The sequence below is a fragment of the Drosophila albomicans genome, chromosome 3 (genome assembly GCF_009650485.2).
Source record: "Drosophila albomicans strain 15112-1751.03 chromosome 3, ASM965048v2, whole genome shotgun sequence".
NCBI lineage: Eukaryota > Metazoa > Arthropoda > Insecta > Diptera > Drosophilidae > Drosophila > Drosophila albomicans.
In genome coordinates, this window is record NC_047629.2 from 52435278 (window position 1) to 52453671 (window position 18394).

Consider the following 18394-nt stretch of genomic DNA (forward strand, 5'->3'; position numbering starts at 1 on the left):
ATGCAAATGTTAGATGACTTGCCCGACAAAGTTACCGAACCCTGATCTAAATAGCGTATAAACTACAAGCCACCTGACGTGGCTGGCAAATAAGAAAGAGCAACAACAATAAACGCTTGAAAGAGGTCGACATTTGCCAACACTCGCGGTCATAAAGCAAGCAATTTAAGGTGAAAGGTGCTCAGCTGGAGGAGTCTTCAAGACTTTTTGAAGACTTTGAAGATATTTTGAAGACACGCAGACAGCAACAGCAGCAGAAGAAGTCAAAAGAAAAATGTCTGAAAATGGCTTTGGCTATAATTAATTTAGTGTTGTTGTTGTTGTTGTTGTCGCTGTCGTTGCTGCTGGCAGTCGAAAAAATCGAAAAGTCACTTATGACTGACACTTTGCATATGAGGCGGCAACACTGCTGCCAGCTGACCAGCTGCCACCACGGCAGTTGCAAAGTTGCAACTTGCAACTCGCAACTTGCCAAGATGAAGATGACGACCCAGACATGCAGTGACTTATGATTTACCTTCTTAACTCAACTTCTCAACTTCAACTGCAGCTCACGTTGATTTCGCGTGATTTGAGCAACAGAAAAAGTTATGAGCATTTGATTTACGATGTGCTGCCGCCGCCTGGCCATGGTGCCACATGCTGCTGCATGTGGCATGCCTCTAGAGGAGCACACTGGGCGTGCGCTGATGGATTTGTCAAGTTTGTGGGTCAAGCAGCGCAATAGAGGCGCTCAGCTTGCCATTCTCCTCTCAGTCCCCGCTCAGTCACTCTCTCTCTCTCTCTTTTTCTTTCACTCTTTCTCCATCTCCCTCGCTCGCTCGCTGTTGTTCTGTTGAGTTTCCGCCAGGCGATGATTACTCAAAATCACAGCTATAGCTTTGTTCACTCGCATGTCCGCATTGCAAGTTGACTCGTGTGAACGTTGCACAGCCGGCGACTAATTGCGGCAACTAAGCAACAGCAGCAACATACCAACAACAACAACAACCACAGCAACAACAACAACAATTGTTAGACGCATACATTGTATACCTGTTAGCAAAAGTCTAAGAAGGTTATTATAGCTTCAGGCTGAGGTAAAGCTAGCAAAACTCTAAAAAGCTTAGTTGAAGTAAAGTCGAAATAAAATGCATCCGTCTGTCTGTCTGTCCGTTACTCTAAACCCTTAGATCTCGAAGACTATAAGAGCTATATATACCAAATTTACTGTCAGTGTTCCTTTGGGATTTAGGTATGTATATTACTCTTAGCTCAGAACTTGACCACGCCCTTTTTTCCAAAATATAAATCAATTTAAGATAAAGTTAATTGCCAGCATTTTCTCATATTTTCAATTCATAACTCACATTAATATTATAAAAACAAATAAAACTCAGCGAAAATCAAATTATTTGTCTCAAATATAATATTTATCATCTTCTCTTCATTATTTTTCAACAAATTTTCAAAGCATATCAAACTCCAAGGTTACCAAAACAAATTTTATTCAGCGATAATCAAATTATTTGCCTCAAGTATAATAATATTATCCACACAAAGATTACTACAAATTTTCAAATCTAACTTCAATGTTATCAAAACAAATTTTATTCAATGAAACCCAAATATTATATTATTCATCTTCAGAAAATTTACTGTACATTTTAAATGAATAAAATTTCCGAGAAATCGTAATAATAATAATATATACATATATTTTAATATTTATATCGTATATATTATATATGTATAATCTTCTTAACGATTACTGCAAATTTTAAATGAATAATTTACTTCCAAGTTTTTAAAACCAAAATCTGACATCGGTAATCAGCATTAGTTATCTCAAATAGAATACTTTTCAACTTTAGAAAAGATTTCAGCTAATTTTAAAGGAATAATGACTTTCTTTAAAGTTAGCACAAATTAATTATATTCAGCACAAATCCAATTTAATTTAAACTTCTAGTTCGATGGGAATCTCAGAATGGATCTCACTTATTCAATTTATTCGAAACTTTTAGTTTGTTGGGTATCTCAGCGTCGATCTCACTAAGCAATTGCTTCCTTAGATGTTTATTATTTATTTAGTTTTCTTTTCATTGCTGGGGTTACATTGTTGGTTGCTGCCAGTTTACGACGCTCTTCTACTCGCTGAAACCAGTTGCCACAACTCAGCCATGACAGGGCAATGTGGCAAGTTGAGGGGGCAACCGAGGGGGGGTTCAGAGGGGTCACTCACAGTGTGGGAGCGGAGCTCAAGTGTAGCATTTACTCCGCGAGCAACGCGACTTTAGAATTTATTACTTAAAACTTATTAGAAAATATAAAAACTAGTCTGGATTCCATGGCAGCGACAACTCTTTCTGTCTCTGCGGAGCTTTGACATTCTTTAGTAAACATTTGTTGACTAATCTAGAGACTAATTCAAAGATTCCACTTAAGAATGCTCTTCTTGAATTAATCATAATTAAGCTGAGATTTCTAGCGGGTTTTTGTGTAAAATTTCTCTTGGAGATTTCTTACAAATTTCGCACTTTGATTACAAATCACTTAAGCTAGCTTTTATATATTTAAGAGACAGTTAAATCGGTTTGTATTTTACAAATTTACATGATCTCATAAAAAAATCGAATAATTAAATTGATTTCCATTTTAAAAGATTTCTTTACGAAATCTTTTCATTTAAAAACAAATTTTAAAAATATGAATACTTCAAAATAATAATTAAATCAATTTCTGTTTTATAAAAATTCTTATAAATTTAAAAAATCTGAATACTCGAGTAATTCCTTACTTTTAAAAAGATTTCAGAACAGATTATCATTTAATAAAATGTCTTAAAAAATTGTTTATCAAATTGAAGAAATCGGAATATATAAATAATTCCAAACTTTTAGAAAATTCTTATCAATTCCACAAATTTATTTTACGTAATTGTTAAAATTTGAATAGCCAATTAAATCACTTTACAAACATAAGTTCTTTTTGAAATCGAAATACTTTAAAGATTAAGATTTTAAAGACGATTAAATTGATTTCCATTTTTTTAAATTCCTATAAAATCAATAATTTTATAAAGTAGCTGTTAAGATTTAAAAATCAATAACAGTTTTGAATATAATTCTTCTTTAATACAAAGAACCAGCTGCAAAAAAAATATTTTTGTACTTAAAAAATATTATATAGTAATTTTTATGACTCCTTTGATTTTTATGTCTGTAATTAAGTTTGACCAAGTTAATTTAATTGTTTTTTAAATGTGCCATATGCTTGTGAATATTTCATAAACACTCGACAGTTGATTAGCATTTGTTTTGAAGTTCCAAAGCATGTTAACAGTGCCTTACAAAGTTGTTTTGTCAAGGCATCTTTATATTCAAATTCAAAATTTTTGTTTTTTGGCCAAGCAGCAATTAATTTATATTAACTTGAACAGCTTTGAGCAGCACTTGAACTTTTCGCAAATAACCAGTTTTTAGACAGAGATTCTAATGAATCTTAATTACGCAAAATAAATGTAATTGAAAGTCAGTTCTTTAAGTTGACACGATGATAAATCGCTTTAATTTTACATCGTTACTAACTGTAATAATACCCTGCGATACCCAAAAAAAAAAAAAAACAAAACATTTATCAATCTATAATCACAGAAATGCGGGACAAACAATTCGAGGCGTGGCAACGGCGATCAAAAAGTCTTTTGTGGCTAGTCAAGAAAAGGCGTTGAGTTGTTGCCCTCATCATCATCATCATCATCATCGAAAGCAATGCAAATATTTGTGAATGACGTCACAATGTCGCAGCGTGTCATCGATGCAGCCAGCAAAACACTCAACCCCTAATTGTGGCAACCCCCGGCGCCAAGGACGCAAAAACAAAAAAAAACTGCGCGAAAAACTGCAGCTGATTTTTTTTTTTTTTGAGTTGAGTTTCATCGTGGGAAAAGGCGAGGCGACAACCCTTCGCAACTCGCGACTTGGCCACAGCTGCACATCCACATCCAAATCCAAGTCCAAGTCTCTGGTCAACAGCTGCCAAACAAAAACGAAGTAAAACCAAACCGAAGCAAAGCAAAGCGAAGTGAAGCAAAGTTGCAGTACAGTCGAACTGGGATTGATGATGGCCTAGGATGATTGGCTGGACAGGCTGCATATGTCACTCTCTAGCCAAGAGACAAAGAGAGAGAGATACAAATGTATCTTTAGCGGGAAATCAGTCCAATTAAAAACAAGTAGGAAAGCTACAGTCGAGTGTGCTCGACTTTGAGATACCCGCTACCCATTTTGAAGAAAAGCAAAATAATGCGGTATTATTTTCAAAATATACCAAAATACTACAAATATACTAAAAATATACTAAGTGATATATTTGGTATATCGATATAGTACCACATACAAAATATAGCATAGACGCAAATATACTGAAAATATACTGAGCGGTATATTTGGTATATCGATATAGTACCGCATTCAAAATATACCATATACGGCACAATATACCAGATTGTCAGCCAAAGCAACTAAGATCACTAGTAAGTAGGCGTTTTTGCCCATACAAAAGTATTTCCTTAATAACTTGGACAATTTTTGTTCTGATCGCAACCAAATTTCAGGAATCACAATTACTATAGTTATTATTGTATATACCAAAATTCGCGACTCTAGCTTTAAAATTACACTTCTTATTCGATTTTTGTTGATTTGTAGGGGCGGAAGTGGGCGTGGCAAAAATTTAAAACAAACTTGATCTGCGTGCAAACATAAAAAATGCTGTGGAAAATAAATTCTAGCTCTTTTTCTTATAGTCTCTGAGATTTAGGTCTTCATACGGATGGACGGACAGACAGACAGACGGACATGGCTAGATCGTCTCGGCCTTGACGCTGATCATGAAGATACTTACTTTATATGCCTGTTACGTACATTTCCTATCGGCACAAAGTTATAAATACCCTTCTACCTTATGGGTAGCGGGTATAATAATAAAGGTGAACGCAACAAGCGAAGTTGCAGTTGCAGTCGCAGCTTGTTAGCCAAGCAAAGATGGCAGATTGCACCCAAAACAATAGGACTCCACACTCTCTAAAGCGCGTGGGAAACCTATCGCATCTTCCACTCCATTTTGGGTCAGTTTTTTGGGGGAGTGAAAGAGGAGAAGGAGAAGTGAAGGAGGCAAATACTGGCACCTGCCGCGCCCCAGAATCGTGATCAGAAATCAATGCGCAGCCATATAAAAATTGTGGAATTGGAATTCCAAACGACAGCAATTTGAGTGGAACACGAACACATGCAATCTATGCCACACAACTGACTTTGTAGCAACAACAGCAGCAGCAGCAGCAGCAGCCACTGTTGCACTGACAATTCTATTTGGCACGAGCTCATTAAGCACCATTTATATGCAACATGAGCCATGACTGGACCAAAAACTCAACTTCTCAACTCAACTATCGACTACCGTCCAAGCAACCAAGCAAGCAAGCAAGCAACCAAGACACTCTCCATCGTCTCTCGATGCCTGTTGACAAGTTGTTGACGCTGGCAAATGATTTACTGGCCTCCAGTTTCCCCCAAGCTTCCACCAACAACAAACTCAAACTACAGTTACTCGCTTTGGGTCGCAAGCCAAAATCGAAATCAGTTAACAACGCACAACAAGTGGCAACACGTGGGCAAAGCACCTCGTTATTAAGTATGAGAGTGTGTGTGTTGTGATTATTGGATTAGTTCGATTAGAATATCACACGCTGTTTGTGCTAACACCACACCACTGGGAATTAGAATAACTCAAATGCCTGCTATGAGATCATATTCTCCGATTACCGATTCGGTTTCTTCTCTCTATCTGCTAATGATTTATTTCACGCTGAAGCTTTCAACTATTAAATTTCATTGGAATATCAAACGGGAATATATTAATAGACGAACAAATTTCATATTATAGATTAAGTCATTTCTTCAAATTACATCATTTTTGAAAAGCTAAATAAAATGTTATTTTTGTCAGAATCAAAAAATTAATCCTTTAAATTGACAGCTTTAAATTAATACAAGTCTTAAATTTCAATTAGTTTATCAGAGCATATAATCTGAGTATTTGTATGTAGTAAGTATTTGTGTAAAAATAAAAAATCTATTTAGAATATATGAAACGATTTTATATTATTAATTTAAATATTTATATTTAAAACTAAACCAATATTTATTATGGTTAATTATGGCAAGCTCTGAAAAATTTGATAGATGTTTTTTGTTGTCCATATTTTTTGTCTACTCAAAGTTTATATATAGAAAAAAATCTTGATTGATTACAAAACTTGATTAAAGACTTTTCCGATCTTAAAAAAAATCATCAAAAATCATCATCATCAATCTTGAAATAATATAATAATTATAATCTTATTAATCTAGAATAAAACATACTCGAATCAAAAGTTTAATCTTGAATTTCAAAATTGTGCACACTTCATTTTTTTTGTAGAATTTCGATCTTGTTTTAAGAATTAAACCTTTTGGTTCAATTTTGACATCATAAAAACTTGATTATAGATTCACAACATTCGATTGGGATAACGACCATCATGCTAATACAAATTGTGCAGTTGTGTATGAAAGAAGAAATGTCATAGTTGGTAAATATTTCAAATTCTTATTTTTTATATGTTAGTACTATACATATAAAATATTTTTCTTCGTGTGTAGTAACTTGAATGCATTAACGGGCGGCATCTAAATTAGTATTCTGATGAAGATGCTCATTCGCCCCAAAGAACAAATTATCTAGTGAAAAACTCAAATTCAAAATGTAATTAAGAGATTTGGGTATAACTTTTATAGTGTATACGTTTTCCCAATATATATATAAATCAACTTTTAAGAGAGATTTGAATATATAATATTTGGAATGCCTGAAGAAAAGAGGTGAGATTGTATTGTATGTATGTCGTTTCTTCTTTAGGTGGTCAACAATCTGGTTATTTATTATTAATGTTTTATTTATTCTGTCGACTTAAATAATCAACAACAATATAAACACATAATGTAGTATTGTTCTTTATCACTATTTCACAATTTCATCTTTTGACCTCTCTTCCGTTAAGAATGTTGGAGCTTAATCTCAATTGCTTGCATACATAGAACCGAAATTCAGAGCTAAGCTCTTCATCGATTCAAACGAAATATTTAGTTTCAGTTTCATCTTTGTTTTAATCCGATCGAGACATTCGAAATGGGTAGAACAAAAATAAACGTAATTTTATTAATAATCCTCAAACTATTCTTAGTGGGCACAACAACAGGAGAAGAGGTGAATATTGACATATGTGTATACAGTTAAGAAAGTGCTTAATGTTTGTTATTTTCTTCCTATCAGACGAACGAGAACAACCGAAAAATAGATGAACTGTGCAGCAGTTATACCTATAAAAGTGTGAAGCCTTTGCTAAACTACTTTAAGCAAGTTCGTAATGAGTTAGACCAAAGTGACATTAAGGAAAAGCATATAAGTGAAATAAATGCTGATCTTATGATAAAGTATCATGAAATTGTAGCAATTCATGAAAAGCTCATGAAGGAGGCATTTCAATTAGATGAGTATAAAAACCAAATAATAAGAAAAGAAAACGATTTGCAATTGTGTCAAAGTAAAGTTGATAAATTAGAATCTGAGATTAATTCACAACAAACAACTATAAACCAATTAACACTACATTTATTAGATAAATCTAACAAATTGGAAATATGTGAGGATCAATTAAAAAAGCTTAATTCTAGTGTTATTGAAAAAGATGAGAAAATTTCTGAATACTCTGCAACAATTCAAAACATTACAGAAAATCAGAAAACAATTAGTTTGAAATTAGAAGGGAGTCAAGCCATGTTATTAAAGAAAGATAAAGACATTGAAATATGCCATGCAGAAATTATTAAATTAAATAGGACATCACATAATAATAATAATCCTTCAAGTTGTCTCCCTTTCGGAGATCATCCTGGTGTGCATGAAATTGAAGTTTCTGGTGTTGGTTCCTTCGATGTTCTATGCGATAGTCAGTTAGCTGGGCCTGGTTGGATAGTAATACAACAGCGAATTGGTGGAGAAGAGAACTTTACCAGGGATTGGGCCACATATCGAGAAGGTTTCGGTTCATTGGATAGTGACTTTTTCCTTGGATTAGAAAAGATGTATCGACTAACGAGTCTGCAGCAATACGAACTCTACATACATTTGGTTACCTTAAATGGCAGCATCTTCTACGCTCGATACGATGACTTCAAAATATCTGATGAAGACCATGGATACGCACTAAGCTTGGGTAAATTCAAGGGAAATATTAGGGATTCGATGAGAGACCACGAAAACATGGAATTCACAACATTCGATCGGGATAATGACGCTTCTTATGATAATTGTGCAGCTCGGCATAAATGTGGCTGGTGGTACAAGGATTGTTGTCATTGGTAAATATTTCAAATTGTTATTTTTGATGTAAAAGTATACATGTTAAATAATTTTTTCCTATGCAGTAACTTAAATGGATTATACGGCAATAATCTATATTGGTATTCTGGAACAGTAAATATACTCAAAGAAGCTAAGATGCTTATTCGTCCCAAAGAAGACAAAAATAAGTGACAAACTGAAAATTCGAAATCGTTATCCTTTTTTTACGATTTAAATCGCACAAAATATATTTGATATACAGATTTACATTAGAATATACTAACGAAAGAGATGAGATTATATTGATATTGTTGTAATGTAAGACATTTCAAAACAAATTCAATTTTAGTTAAGTAAGCATTGCATCTTCTGATACTCTTCTACTCTTTACTTTCGGCAGAGTTGCAATTTACAAATTTAATATCATTATTATTTTGATTCGTGTTCTCGCTTTACAAGTTAACCTTAAAAAAAAGTAAATCACTTTTATTTCCCAATTTTTTATTTACTAAAGTCGAAGATAAGAATGTTTTATTATTATTCTGTTTCATATAATTCTTCAAAATGTACCAAAAGTATAAATCTTAAGTTGGCTATAAAAGTGCTGACATTCTTCAAATTCTTTTCTTTAATGTACAAATAATATCTAAAAAAAAAGACGATTTTTCAAATGCTCTTTTTTAATTAAAAAATAATATCTTAAAATACAAAATATTCTTTTTCATTTTAACATAGTTCAATATCATTCGTTACAATTAGAAAGCAAAGTTTAACAAAATTGTGGATAAAAATATTTTTGAATGTCATCAAAACATGTAAGAAAGCTACAGATACCCGCTACCCATTTTGAATAAAAGCAAAATATTGCGGTTTTTTTTTCAAAATTTACCGAAATTACTTCAAAAATACTAAAAATGTGCCAAATGATATATTTGGTATATAGGCATAGTACCACATTTAAAATATACCATAGACGGCACAATATACCAGATTGTCAGCCAAAGCAACTAAGATTCCTAGTAAGTAGGCGTTTTTGCCCATACAAAAGTATTTCCTTAATAACTTCCACAATTTTTATCTGATCGCAATCAAATTTTCAGAAATCATAAATACTATAGTTATTATTGTATACATCAAAATTACGCTTGTTATTCGATTTTATTGATTTTTGCTGTCGAAAAAAAAAAATATAGCTCTTTCTCTTATAGTCTCTGAGATCCAGATCCAGTGTTTCATACGGACAGACAGACATGGCTAGATCGTCTCGGCTATTGAAGCTGATCAAGAATATATATCGGAGATGCCTCCGTCTACCCTTTAGGTAGCGGGTATAAAAAATCTTAATTGAAAAGTTGATTAGAAATCATGATTAAACACTTTTCCGATCTTAACAAAAAAAAAAACAAATACAATAATATTTTTAGCTTGGGAAAATCTTAAATCAATAATTTTATGCTACATTTGCATTTTAAGATTCAAAAGTTCTTAAATCAATATTTTTAATATAAAATATTTTTTTCATGTGCAGTAACTTGAATGCATTATATGGGCGGCATCTAAATTAGTACTCTGATGAAGATGCTCATTCGCCTTAAAGAAAAAATGATCTAGTGATCAACTGAGAAACTCAAATCCAAAATGTAATTAAAAGATTTGGGTATAACAGTAATAGTGCACTATATGCTTTTCCAATAAATGTATGAAAATCAACTTTTAAGAGAGATTTGAATATACATATTTGGAATGCCTCTTCAGGCATTTCATTCTTTCCTTCGAAAGAGGCGAGATTGTATTAAACTGGTATATTTATTATTAATTTTTTATTCATTCTGTCGACTTAAATAATATCAACAACAATATAAACATATAATGTAGTATTGTACTTTATCACTATTTCACAATTTCATCTTTCGACCTCTCTTCCGTTAAGAACGTTGGAGCTTAATCTCAATTGCTTGCATACATAGAACCGAAATTCAGAGCTAAGCTCTTCACCGACTCAAACGAAATATTTAATTTCAGTTTCATCTTTGTTTTAATCCGATCGAGACATTCGAAATGGGTAGAATAAAAATAAACGTAATTTTATTAATAATCCTCAAACTATTCTTGGTGGGCACAACAACAGGAGAAGAGGTGAATATTGACATATGTGTATACAGTTAAAAAAGTGTTTAATGTTTAGTATTTTCTTTCTATCAGACATGCGAGAACGACCGAGAAATGGACAAACTGTGCGGGGGTCATACCTATAAAAGTGTGAAGCCTTTGCTAGACTACTTTAAGCAAGTTCGTAATGAGTTAGACCAAAGTGAAATTAAAGAAAAGCATATAAGTGAAATAAATGCTGATCTTATGATAAAGTATCATGAAATTGTAGCAATTCATGAAAAGCTCATGAAGGAGGCATTTCAATTAGATGAGTATAAAAACCAAATAATAAGAAAAGAAAACGATTTGCAATTGTGTCAAAGTAAAGTTGATAAATTAGAATCTGAGATTAATTCACAACAAACAACTATAAACAAATTAACCCTACATGCAAATTTTCTTGCGAGTTATGATGAGTGTAAAAAAGAATTATCAGATAAATCGAACAATTTAGAAATATGTGAGGTTCAATTAAAAAAACTGAATTCTAGTGTTATTGAAAAAGATGAGAAAATTTCTGAATACTCTGCAACAATTCAAAACATCACAGAAAATCAGAAAACAATTAGTTTGAAATTAGAAGAGAAGCAAACCGTGTTATTTAAGAAAGATAAAGACATTGAAATATGCCATGAAGAAATTGTTAAATTAAATAGGACATTACATAATAATAATATTCCTTCGAGTTGTCTCCCTTTCGGAGAACATCCTAGTGTGCATGAAATTGAAGTTTGTAGTTCCTTTGATGTTCTATGCGATAGTCAGTTAGCTGGGCTTGATTGGATAGTAATACAGCAGCGAATTAATGGAAAAGAAAACTTTACCAGGGATTGGGCCACTTATAGAAAAGGTTTCGGTTCATTGGATGGTGACTTTTTCCTTGGATTAGAAAAGATGTCTGAACTAACGAGCTTACAGCAATACGAACTCTACATACATTTGGTTGCCAAAAATGGCAGCATCTTCTACGCTCGATACGATGACTTCAAAATATCTGATGAAGACCATGGATACGCACTAAGCTTGGGTAAATTCAAGGGAAATATTAAGGATGCGATGAGAAACCACGAAAACATGAAATTCACAACATTCGATCGGGATAATGACCCTTCTTATGATAATTGTGCAGTTTGGTATAATGGTGGTTGGTGGTACAAATCTTGTAGTCATTGGTAAATATTTCAAATTGTTATTTTTGATGTATTAGTATACATGTTAAATAATTTTTTCCTATGCAGTAACTTAAATGGATTATACGGTCAGTATCTATATTGGTATGCTGAAAAAGCAAATACACTCAAAGAAGCTAAGATGCTTATTCGTCCCAAAGAAGACAAAAATAAGTGAAAAACTGAAAATTCGAAATCGGAATCCTTTTTTTACGATTTAAATCGCACTAAATATATGTGGTTAACAGATTGACATTAGAATGTACCAACGAAAGAGATGAGATTATATTGATATTGTTGTAATGTATGACATTTAGAAATAAATTCAATTTTAGTTAAGTAAGCTTTACATCTTCAGATACTGTCCTATTCTTAACTTTCGGCAGAGCTGCTAAAGCTACAGTTTACTAATTTAATGTCATTATTATTTTGATTCTTGTTCTCGCTTTACAAGTTAACCTTAAAAAAGAGTAAATCACTTTTATTTCCTAATTTTTTACTTACTGAAGTTGAAGATAAGAATGTTTTATTATTACTCCGTTTCTGTTAATAAAATTGTCAATAAAAATAACAACGTTTGTTAAATTCATCAAAAAAATCTATAGTATTTATTAAATTCAATTTTTTTCTTTCTTTTGAAATACAGCCGATTTTTGCATTATTCAAAATTAAAAATAAACATTATTTACAATATTACATAGCTTATAGCATCCTTGATAATATCACGTATTATGAAAAATTTTTAAATTGAGGATCAATATAATATTTTTTATACAAGCTTCGCTATTTTACCATTTTCTATTTTGTAGCTGCTATTGATAGATTTAAAAATAATTTCTTTTCTAATATATAAATAATATGTCTTACATATATGTGCATATATCATTCTAAAGAATTCTTCAAATAAATATTGTTAAATTTTAGAATTGGATTGAACTGTATACTTTGTTAGCTTTTTTCTATCTATTATTTTTTTTTGTTAAATTCAAGTTAAGCTCGATTGGTGACGACTTTCGTGTATTCTCCGCTACTTTTTCATGGCAATTAATGGATTTAAAAAGACTTTCTTCTAGCCAAAATCGATTAAATAGATTCATTAAATGCTAATCAAGTGATTTATACGCCTAGCCATGTTTGTACATGGAATTAATGCATTTTTCTTGGCTTTCAAAATGTCAACTGATAAGTTTTCACAACGCTGCCAGAGCAGAGCGCATTTTGCGATTAGCAAAACTCATCGACGAGCGGTTGACAAAACTGTCAACGACTTTAATCAGCTGGCAAGCAGAGTTGTTGTAAGCCAAAGTGTGCCAACCATTTGGCAATTGAAGTTTCGTTCTCGTCTCAAGGATTTGTGACAGCTAAGCTGACATGGCACAAAAACAAAGAGACAAAAAACAAAAAACAGCGAAATGAAGTCAGAAATGGATACATGACATATGTATGTCTAATGTCTAAGTATGGATGGATGGAGGCAAAGCTCAAATGCAATGAAACAATCAATCAAAAAAGAGGGAGCGAGAAGGGAGAACTGAGAGCTAGGAGCGCGTAACGGTAACTCACAAAGGCACAAAATCAAATTACCAGCAATGATTAATCAATCAACACGGCGTTGCAACTTGGCAACACGATCGTGCCGTTGGCCTCGTCTCAAACTTGTTGTGGGTGTGTGTGTGTGTGTGTGTGAGTATGGGATCGGATCGTAGTATGTGTGTGTGTTGGCCAAGTGGGTGCGTTCTCACAGCTGGATGCCGCGATATACTGACAATCACGATCGAACCGAACCGAGCCAAGCAAAAACACACTAACACACCTGCAAATATTTGCACAGGCAAAGAGTCCACGTGTGCGTTCCATTGACTTGGCCAATTTGAAATCAATGCGCCTTGGCCAAAAGCTGTGCACAGCTCCTCTTCCCTAAATGGCGTGGCCTGCTGTCTGCTGTGTGTTGTGTGTTGACTAGGCCTGCTCTTCTGGTCTTCTGGTCTCCTGCTCTGAGATCGTGCCAAAAATGGGTTTGCAACTGGAATTCGCTTTTAGTTGCGCTACAACCAAAAGCGGCAAACTCGCGTCTCCATCTCTCAAGCTCAAGCTCTGTTGCCATCTGCGTCTTTGATTGTGGCGCAGGTGGCAATTGCCAATTGCTGTAGTTGTTGTTGTTGTTGCTGTGGCAGCTGCACGCGCTGGTGTGAACAACTAGAAAGTTTTAATGCCACTAAAAACAGAAAACTTGAAGCGCTTTTTTTTTGCCCATTTTCCAGCTGGTCGTGAGAATCAGTGCGACGGCTGGCAAATTTATTAGTTTGCAATATATTTATTTATGGCCACGTAATGAAAATTTGACAAATAGCAAATGGGCTTAAACCATTTCGTTTTGTGCCCATCAGTTTTTGGCCTAAACATTTCCTAGATCTCAGTTGATTGACAAGTCGCTTTGACTTTACTTTAGTTCTCTATCTCCCTCTCTCTCTTTCTATCTCTCTCAGTACGTCAAGTTCAGGCCAACTTCAGATCTACAACAACTACTTGTTAGCTACCAAAGTCGTGACCCGCGTGCATTGAACTCCGTCTTGTCGATCTTTGTCTGCAGCCGATTGGCGATTGTGTCTCTCTATCTCTCTCACTCTATCTCTCTCTCTCTCTGTTGTCTGCTGCCATCACGAATTGCAATTTCCGACCTCGATTGTGGGAGCTGAATTGGCCAACGAATAATGAAGCTGTTTGAGGCCCACTAAACACTGTTGGCCCAAAGGGTTTTCAGCGCTGTCAATCATAAATTGTACACAGTGAGAAAAGATCAATCGCTTACAATGTAAACTATTGATAGTCTGCGCCATCGATAGTGATTGATAGTTTCCATAAACTATCGACTATCGATGTTAGCAAGGAAATGTAAACTTTACATATTTAACTGAACTAACTAACGCGGGTAAAATCGTACCTTACATCTTCAGAAATGGCTAAAAACATCGGAAACATCGATGTCACCAAAATTAGCAAATTTTTTTTGTTTTTAAAGATCTGTTATAGCATACTTCTTTCCGATGATTGGATTATTTCGATCTAAGCTTTGCTGGGATACAGATTTAAGCGACTCGATTTGATATCTAAAACTGTGGTGCGCAATATTATATTGAATATGAAAATGTTAATTATAGCATAGAGCCTTGACACACATTTAAGTTTCTGTACACTTTTTGAAGCGTTCACTGAAAAAAGTATTATTTAATAGTGTAAATATTGTAAATACTAGATTTAAATATAGCATAAGGTAACATTAAGAATTAATTGATTAAATATCTATCGAGTTAGAAGCTCGATCGATAGATGTATCGGTCGAGCACGAGACGAAAGTGCGATCACTATGTAGAGAACGATGAGAAAAAGAACAAGTTGTGAAATAAAACCGAAATAAAAAATATAAAAAATCTAATAATTACAATAGATTAATTTTTGGTTACTTATTATATTCAAAAATTACTAGGCGCAACTGAAATTTGGTTGCGATCAGATCAAAATTATAGAAGTTATTTTATATTTTCGCAATCTATATTTTGAATGCGGTACTATATCAATATACCAAATATAACTGTCGGTATATTTTTAATATATTTGTGGTATATTGAAAAAACTAAACGCAACTGAAATTTGGTTGCGTTCAGATAAAATTTGTAGAAGTTATATAGTATGAATATTATGAATGTACATAGTACTGTATCAATCTACCAAATATAATTTTAGGTATATTTTTAGTATGTTTGTCGTATTTGGTATATTTTAAAATTTAATTAATTAGCCCTTGGTATGAATATTATGAATGTAGTACTGTATCAATATACCAAATATAATTTTAGGTATATTTTTAGTATGTTTGTGATATTGGGTATATTATAAAATTTAATTAATTAATTAGCCCTTGATATGTTTTTTTTTAGTATTTTTGTAATTTTAATACCGCACTCTTTTTTATTATTTATACAAATGTAGAAATTTAAAAAAAATATTGTTTTTTATGTCTATTGTTTTTTTTTTTTTGTAATTTCATGAAATAGGTTTGCATAATTTTTATAGTATTCTATCTTTACTTATTTCCATTTATTATTTAGTAATATCAAAAATGTAAAAAAAAATTAAGTTGCATTTCTAATTAATTTTATATTTTCGTTTATCTTTAATTACTTATATTTTTTCTAATTAATTGTCAAGTCAAATAAGTTCTTTCTGTTGGTATTTTATACTCTTTATTTATCTTTCCGCCTTGTAATTTCTAACATTGTTATTTGTGTTGCAATTACTTGTTTGTGGTTGAAGAACACTAACCGAAATCTCTACTTGTAAAATAAAGTAATTTTAATTGTCTTGAATTTGTATCTCTTCTTTTCTTGCTGTGTGTGTGTGTGTGTGTGTGCTGCTCTCATTTTCCCACATTTTATGCCTCGCTGACCCGCTCCCTTTCCCGCCCCTCTTCTCACCATCCCTCGTTGGTCATCTATGGGAAAATCACTGGCGTAACTGGAGGTGACTCTCTCAGTAGCTTGTTGCGCAACAATTATTCGCTTTTGGTTTTCCCTTTTTAATATTCGGTCTGTCAACATCCGCACGACATTTATTGCTAGTTGTTGTTGCAACGTTGCAACTCTGCAAGTTGCAACCCCCACGCATCGGCAACACCTTCATTCATCAACATCGCTGCGCTCTGCTGCACTTGCGCCTTTCCTCCCTCGCTCCCTTTTTCGGTCTGGTTAAAGGGTGTGCGGTCTTTGTTTGGATGTTTCACGCTTGTTTTCGAGACTCGAGACTTTGCAGCGGAACTGCGCAAGATTGGCCAAAAGAGTTCGCTTCTTCTTTTTGACCAATTTTCACACATTGTTTACGCAGGTGCTTAATATATTCATGCATTTTTCCGGCAATATGTTAATTTTTATTTCCGCAAAACGGAAATTAAATTTCATAGCCAAAGTCAATGCTGACACGCTTCATTGCACTGAGGGTATCGATAGTGCACATTGTTGTAACAAAAATAAATTATTCCTAAAGTTATTTTTCCCAAAAATTTTATTATTCAATCACAAAATTTAAAAGTTTTTTAAATTAAATTACGATTTAAATCGTAAATAGCAATTGGCTATGAGACCGAAGTTTTTCTCAGCTATTGCTTTTAGTTCTCAGTTAATTGCGCTAGGTGGCTCCAAAAGCGACATGCAGTGCGTTAACAGCGTTGAAATTCGTAACTAACTTATCGAAATAACGAATTTAACGAAAGTGATTCGTATTCACTCATTACAACTACATTCATAGCATACTTTTTGTTGCTTCAGAAATTCTAATACTTCAAAGACAAGCATTCTTAACATTTTAAGAAACGTTATTTTTATAAAAATGTGATACACAATTGTTTCCTTTCAAAAAAAAGCGTTATTAATTTTTATAATAGTACGTACTTGATACGACTATATAGCAAACACTTTTGTAATATGTAATACAACCACGGTTTTGTACCAAAATTTTGAAAAAATTTACCAATTTTAGCAAAAAAGTACCACCAATTTTTTTACGAAAGATATTTTGTATTTCACAAATTGTGATTCACAATATATAACTGTTTACGTAGTGATAGACCTTAGATTGGCGCATACATATTTTCTCAATTAACACAATACGTCGCAAATCGACTGTATGCGATATTTTTCAGTGTTAGCCATGGTTCAATTGCTAACTGATACAAAATTTGTGTCTGGTGGAACAGAGCCATTTGTTAAAATAATATGTGTGAACATAAAATTTGATGAAAAATTTAAATTCTAGACCAGGCGTATTGAAAATGTACCAAAATGAAATAAAGTGATCCAATGTACCAACGCATAAAAAATGTACCAGTTTTGGTACATTTGTACCAAAAGTGGCAACCGTGAATAAAACATAATACAATAATAAAATAGATACACCTCAAAATTGAAATTTTGTAATGTAAATTAAATTCACCTAATAACTTTATCGATAAATATTCTCTTAAAAAATGATTACAATCTGTATAGAAATGTGTTACTGTATTATTATTTTTAAAAGTTCTTATGCAAAATGTTTATAAAATTGATCATTTCGACAAGCGCAAAATCAGTATCCTTATTGCCAGTAGTTTAAGTTTAAGTTTTGTATTGGGAATAAATTATAATCAATTAACAACTCAGTAATTGATTTTATCGATAAGTTTATGACCGATGTAATCGTGATTGTATCGTTGCAAACATTTCATTGTTTGTTTATGTCACATCTAGCAAGATTTAATCGCAAGATATAATATGATTTTTATTGACAATAACAACTCCGTTTGACATTGCTCCAAGCAACTCAGTAAACGACCTTATCGTTAAATAATTGTAATCGATTTGCGATTTCAGTGCAACGATTTCATTACCACGATAATTTGTCTGTACGGCAACGTCAAATATAGACATCGATAACACTATCGTTTAGTCAGTCTGGTAGCACCAATATAATCGAAGTCACTTAATATCGACAATTGACAAAGATACATAAAAAACAGGAAACAATCAAATTGCATTCAATAAAGTAAAAAGCTTATTGATCAAATGTCTTCGCCGGATCTGAAATTGATGTTACAATCGCATCAAGGCGGCGATTTGAGT

At 32.9% G+C, this 18394-nt stretch overlaps 2 protein-coding genes across 6 annotated transcripts in view; one reads left to right on the forward strand and one right to left on the reverse strand.

The window, feature by feature from the left end:
• Nucleotides 1–18394, reverse strand: part of LOC117569322 (uncharacterized) — a 191158-nt gene that overhangs the window by 30909 nt on the left and 141855 nt on the right. The gene's annotated exons all lie outside the window — the stretch shown is intronic.
• On the forward strand, nucleotides 7189–12256 carry LOC117568589 (angiopoietin-related protein 7-like). 5 transcript variants are annotated; one of them, XR_007955100.1, is made up of 7 exons: nucleotides 7189–7290; nucleotides 7357–8444; nucleotides 8511–8993; nucleotides 9163–9242; nucleotides 10450–10563; nucleotides 10630–11750; nucleotides 11817–12253. XR_007955100.1 is itself a non-coding variant. In XM_052005885.1 (7 exons), the coding sequence occupies exons 4-7, from the start codon at nucleotides 9228–9230 to the stop codon at nucleotides 11923–11925; spliced, it is 1359 nt and encodes a 452-aa protein (XP_051861845.1). In that variant the 5' UTR covers nucleotides 7189–7290; nucleotides 7357–8444; nucleotides 8511–8993; nucleotides 9163–9227; the 3' UTR covers nucleotides 11926–12254. The 5 variants fall into 5 exon arrangements, 4 of the variants coding, with proteins under 4 accessions (XP_051861845.1, XP_051861847.1, XP_051861846.1 ...); XM_052005885.1 differs by having other exon boundaries at nucleotides 11817–12254; XM_052005887.1 differs by lacking the exons at nucleotides 8511–8993; nucleotides 9163–9242; nucleotides 10450–10563; nucleotides 10630–11750 and having other exon boundaries at nucleotides 11817–12256.